Consider the following 5,124-nt stretch of genomic DNA (forward strand, 5'->3'; position numbering starts at 1 on the left):
CGTCACTGTATAATAAATTTATGAAGGCACGCTCTTCATCACCTTCGTCCGAAAATCATTATATCCTAAGGGAAATAATGCTTCGAAGGACGAAGGACTTTAGCGATTAACATTTTTTATGTTGCCTTGTTCTTAACTCCTAGCATTTGAGAACAAGTCCCCAACAGATCCGTTGTCGATTCTTCTTTTTGCGTTAATCTTGTTAAGTTAGTTCAGATCTGTTCTATTCTAATATCGTGGATACTATGTGCTAGTAGATCTGAGTTTTTCGTTTTATACTGCATTATCAAATTAATCTTAACCCTGTTAATTTCCAACATTATATACCACAAGTGAACACGGACAAGGTACCAAGTTTCTCCGAAGGATTAGTGTTTCACTTCAAAGCTTAGTCTGAATTTACAGAAGACCATCCTCGGGTCCATACAATATGTACAGCTAGTTACATAGCCATAACCCAGCATCAATTATCTGGAATGCGTACTGGAATTCAGCTGGGCATCATCTTTATTTACACCATCCAGACATGCAACGCTGTTAGGAGTTATCAAGTCAGCGTTATCAAGTCAAAAACAAAAACAGATCTGCAGATTGACAATTTCTGGATAGAAAAACAGAGCTACACAAGTTTAGACTTTAACCTGTCAGGCCCAGTTCTTCCGCTTAGACCTCAGCCGCATCAGTTTGTCCTTCCATGATGCTGTCGAAGCCAACAGATAAATCAATCAACCTTCAATAGAACTACCACATCTAGGTTTCATCTAATCATAATTATATTGAAGATCAATGCGTATCACGCAAGGTGATGCACATTAATCTTGTTTTGTTCTTTGCAGAACATGGTTGCAAAGTAAAAGAGAGGTGATTTTTGTTCAGCATTCGGACGGTTTTGGTAATACAACACTGGGTGGAGTCATTGCCAGATGCTCAATCTGGAGTCCTAGATGAATTGAATGAATCCACAAGAAGAATGGATCATTACCAGCATCCTTGTATCTCTCTTCTACGGCTGCAATGAGCATGTTCTTCACCAATCCAAACTCTTGAGCCTCAACAGATGCCTGTCCATCGGGTCTAACAAAAATGCAAGTGTAACAAAAATTAACATACAGATTCATATATTGGAGTTCTGGATCTTAAATGCACAGAATATACTCGAATGTACGAAACCAGTTTGTTGGATATATCAGTGAAAGGTCTAAGAAACATATCGATTCATCAGTCCCTCCATGCCCTCAGAAATAACACGGTAGAAGCAATAAGTTGCAGGGCAGATAATCAACAACAACAAAGCTTCTTAGACCACAAGCAAAGTTGGGGGCAGATCACGAAAATATTAAAAACAAATCCTACAGCTACTGTAAAATTCTTATTCGCCTTCTAGAATACCTGTCAAGCTCTGTAAATAACAACCCATCTGATAGGCCAGCTGCTACTGCCATTCTTGCTGGCTCGACTGGTCTGATGCCGTCACTGTATGCAAGACTTCTATGGACTTGTACAGGAACCTGTTCATGCCAAATGAAATAAATATGGAGAATAAAAAAGTGTCACATGTATGCATGACAAATGAACCCATACTACCATCAAATGTTTCTCAAGATTACAGCAAAACACAAATAAACAAGAAATGTGCACACATTTACATGTCACTTTAGATGACTAAGATAGTAAACATGTGAACATGTTTACCAATCTGGCATGTTTCTTGATAACATCAAGTCATCAACTATCTCGTGCACTTGTGAGTTGTGAGCATGGACTAGGATTGTTATTCGTATTGGAAACGTAAAAAGTGAAAATATATTCAAAAGACTAGAAAAATCTGAAAGGAGAACCATGTCAACATATAAAAGGGGTAGCCACTGATAATATAAGAGAACTGCTCCCACAAATAAGCATGCACTAAAACCTTCAATATGAATAATAAAAATCAGAGTAATAGAAGATTTAGCATGTGGCAAGAACATCAACAGCAAATACCTTGCAACGAACAGCAATGTTTATGGCATCTGAAGGCCGAAGATCGAAGGTGATGCTGTCTGTAGAATCATCAATCTGCAGTGCCGGATGTTTCTACTTTATTAATGTCAATGGTCTACCCACTGAAAATGCATTAGTTTGTTCTTACAGATCAGTCAACTAGATTGGTACCTTTGTTAGACAAAGTTCAGCACAGTACGCTTCTTGAATTCTTTTGTTTACCCGAACAAGTTTTACCTGAACCCAAAACCACCATCAAGATAAAAGGGATAAGAAGATGAATTAAGTTAACTTCTCCTTGATTAAATAAGCATAACTGCAACAAAGGCTTACGAATTAAGATTACCTCATAGCCCATTTTATCAATCATTTCCTTGACAACTTGATATATGGTTGGTCGTGCCTATAACATAAAGGCGTTATATAGACTACATGAAACAGAATGGACAGTACCAAACAGTAGTATTAATGACAATAGAAGATATTACAATGTGGACATTACGAATAGCCGCCATCAGAAGTACACTTGGCATCTCCACTGAGAAAATTGAGAAGGTGGACATGCATTAATGTCAATTAAAGGTTCCTACTTCCAAATTATCAAATCAAACTAAAAGATTTACGTACAAACAATGATTGGAAGTAAAGTTTCGCTTCCATCTTCAATCCTCAAAACAATAGCAGGTTGGGGTGCACTCTCTGGAATATTTCTCCCTTGAGAATTGTTATGGACACAACGCAAGTTTTTCCCATCTCGCATCTTTATCACATATCCTTCCGATCCACTTCTCACCTCAACTGGAATAGAAAACCACAAACCAAATTTTACATTCGGAACAGGTATTGGAGACACTCAGACACATCAAAATACTAGTGGTAACTAATTAGTAAATTGAGCATAAAAAATTCAAAATGTTTTTTGCTCTATCAATATAATTCAATTTGTGTCGAGTTTAAGCATGATTTTGATTCAAATTTTCTACTGTGCAATTTGCATATATTGAAGCAACTAATGCCTGGTACCAAATGATGATATAATACACAAACAGGTTGCAACAGAGGCACAATATCAGTACAGTTATAAGATAAATTACAAACCTGCAATGGAAACCATTCAGATTTTTCATTCACGTAGTAAGATACTTGTGATAAACAAGTGGAACATAGAAAGTCAAGCAACTGATGAGATAGGAAAATCAAGTCCAGAAAAGCAAATAAATAAAGCCTAATTAAAACTTGAATGTAGCACGGCATTCTCCATATAAAAGCTGACCACCTTGTGTGAAGAATTACCTGCTTCTAGCACAGTAGAATTAACATAATCTTCATCACTGTCGCTAAAGTTTCCAGCCATGTATCCATTGCCATCAGAAGACGAGCTGAAGCTACAGCATGGACCTATGTTCTTCGTAGATGGCTGAGAGATGGGAGAAATGAATCTTGAAACGTTCCTGTATTTTGAAATGGTCCCAAGCTGCCCGAATCTGGTCAGGGAGTTGTTGACCAGCGCAGCAGCAGGCGATTTGGCTTGCATTGCAGGGCGGCATAAAACTGGTCCCTCCATCGCCATCAACCTGACTACATGGCAGAAATGGAGCCAATAAAAATATCTGTCACGGTAATACCCGGATAATGTCGCGGAGAAAATAATCATCGTGTGACCTATAGTTACGGAAAAGTCAGAAAATGAAAAAAAAAATGATTCTTGCCCTGAGCCTATGCCACAACTATCGGTTTTCAGTTTCATGGCACCGACGTATCAACCTACAGTTTGGATTCAGAAGAGCTGGGTTGCGCTCTACAACCCTTGATCCATAGTTAAGTGCTGAACTTTATTTTGCATCTCAATCCCCAAAACGTAGCGTCGGATGCCTAACCACTTTGCTGAATCAAGCACCTAAACATGACAGCTTCACATATCACTGATCGTCCCCTTATACCAAGTTAATGATCCCATGATTCGCACATAATTATGCAAGTCCATCAACGCCGATGTAAAAACTATCTAACTCAACTGACCATTCGATTGCACTGATCGCCAAAGAGAAGACACCCCCAAGTTCGCGCCACACCCACCTCAGTTATTCAGGTGCAACAACAATCATACCCCCCAAACACCTTCAGCGCACCGTACCCAAGCATTACAAAGCGAGCAGAGACCAAGAGGACAAGCACGAATCCAGATCGAAGCTCCGCATCGAACAATAAACACTCATCCGCAGAAAACCAAATCCCGTTACACGAAGAGGAGCAAGCCGCCGCTGGTCCAATAAACGGGGGGAGAAAAGGAGAAGAAACAGAAGAGTCCACGAGATGGGTAACGAGTCCCAATGGTGTGCAAGGGAGCCGAAACAATCGGATCGCAGACCGCGTCAAGAACGAACCTGATTTGGAAAACGCACGAGGGAGTCCCAATGGTCTGCTTTTCCAGCAGCAATGGCCGACGCTCCTGAAAACCGAAGAAGCAGAGCACGAGGCAACTTGGGAGGAGGTTGGGAGGAGGACGAGCGACCGCAGTGGATTATTATTGATGTTTTTTTTTCCTTTTTTGTAGCAAGAGGGAGGATTATCGTTGGTTTGTTACGTTGTCTTCGGGCGGAAAAAAGAATAGAAAAGAGGTGGGATAACCTTTCGCTTTATTATTATTATCTAGAAGAGAGTGGAATAGAAGGGGTGGGCGAGCAATCGCTACCAAATAGTCTCTCCGGCACAAATTAACCGTACGTTGTTATCCATATTCAAACTCAACTCCACCAACACTACAGTATACAATACAGAACAGTAACAAATAGTATTTTTTGATAAACTTTAGATAAACTACTACAGATAGTCTAAGAGATATAGATAGACAGTAAGATATGTCAGATTTATAATCTGTCAAACTAACAAAGACTACAATAACCTATAAACTTCTGACGGTTATTGTTATTGAAAATAAGGTCTAACCCGTCAGACATAACTTATTTTCAACATCTTAGACCTTATTTTCAATGGTAATGACTCACCGATTTTAAACGGTCAAAAATAAGATTATTTTCGATGGCGACAGTTAGTGGCCTTCTATAGTTAACCCGCATAACTCTGTTGACGACGTCCGGTGGACCCCATCTATCTTATATCCTACATTCCTATGGTCACCAC

The 5,124-nt window shown here is 39.4% G+C and overlaps 1 protein-coding gene across 2 annotated transcripts; it reads right to left on the minus strand.

Annotated features, from left to right (window-relative positions):
• Window positions 1-308: 308 nt before the first annotated feature.
• On the minus strand, window positions 309-4,644 carry LOC732827 (wound responsive protein-like). Of its 2 annotated transcripts, none has more exons than XM_008679591.3 (11): window positions 4,368-4,644; window positions 3,277-3,557; window positions 2,611-2,781; window positions 2,472-2,521; window positions 2,330-2,386; window positions 2,155-2,220; window positions 1,984-2,058; window positions 1,390-1,508; window positions 983-1,074; window positions 642-700; window positions 309-534 (listed from the first exon to the last, which is right to left on the minus strand). In XM_008679591.3, exons 2-10 carry the CDS (start codon window positions 3,551-3,553, stop codon window positions 645-647), a joined length of 963 nt encoding a protein of 320 aa, XP_008677813.1. In that variant the 5' UTR covers window positions 3,554-3,557; window positions 4,368-4,644; the 3' UTR covers window positions 309-534; window positions 642-644. The 2 variants fall into 2 exon arrangements, with proteins under 2 accessions (XP_008677813.1, NP_001105908.2); NM_001112438.2 differs by having other exon boundaries at window positions 356-534; window positions 3,277-3,561; window positions 4,368-4,570.
• Window positions 4,645-5,124: the final 480 nt, after the last annotated feature.

The sequence above is a fragment of the Zea mays genome, chromosome 4 (genome assembly GCF_902167145.1).
Source record: "Zea mays cultivar B73 chromosome 4, Zm-B73-REFERENCE-NAM-5.0, whole genome shotgun sequence".
Lineage (NCBI taxonomy): Eukaryota > Viridiplantae > Streptophyta > Magnoliopsida > Poales > Poaceae > Zea > Zea mays.

Bases quoted from the DNA above. Each gene is read 5' to 3' on its own strand.
- LOC732827 (XM_008679591.3), bottom strand. From the start codon at position 3,553: ATGGCGATGGAGGGACCAGTTTTATGCCGCCCTGCAATGCAAGCCAAA. The intron at 2,782-3,276 runs GTAATTCTTCAC...TTTCTATTCCAG, and splicing joins TTCTACTGTGCTAGAAGCAG to TTGAGGTGAGAAGTGGATCG. The intron at 2,522-2,610 runs GTACGTAAATCT...CAATTTTCTCAG, and splicing joins TTTACTTCCAATCATTGTTT to TGGAGATGCCAAGTGTACTT.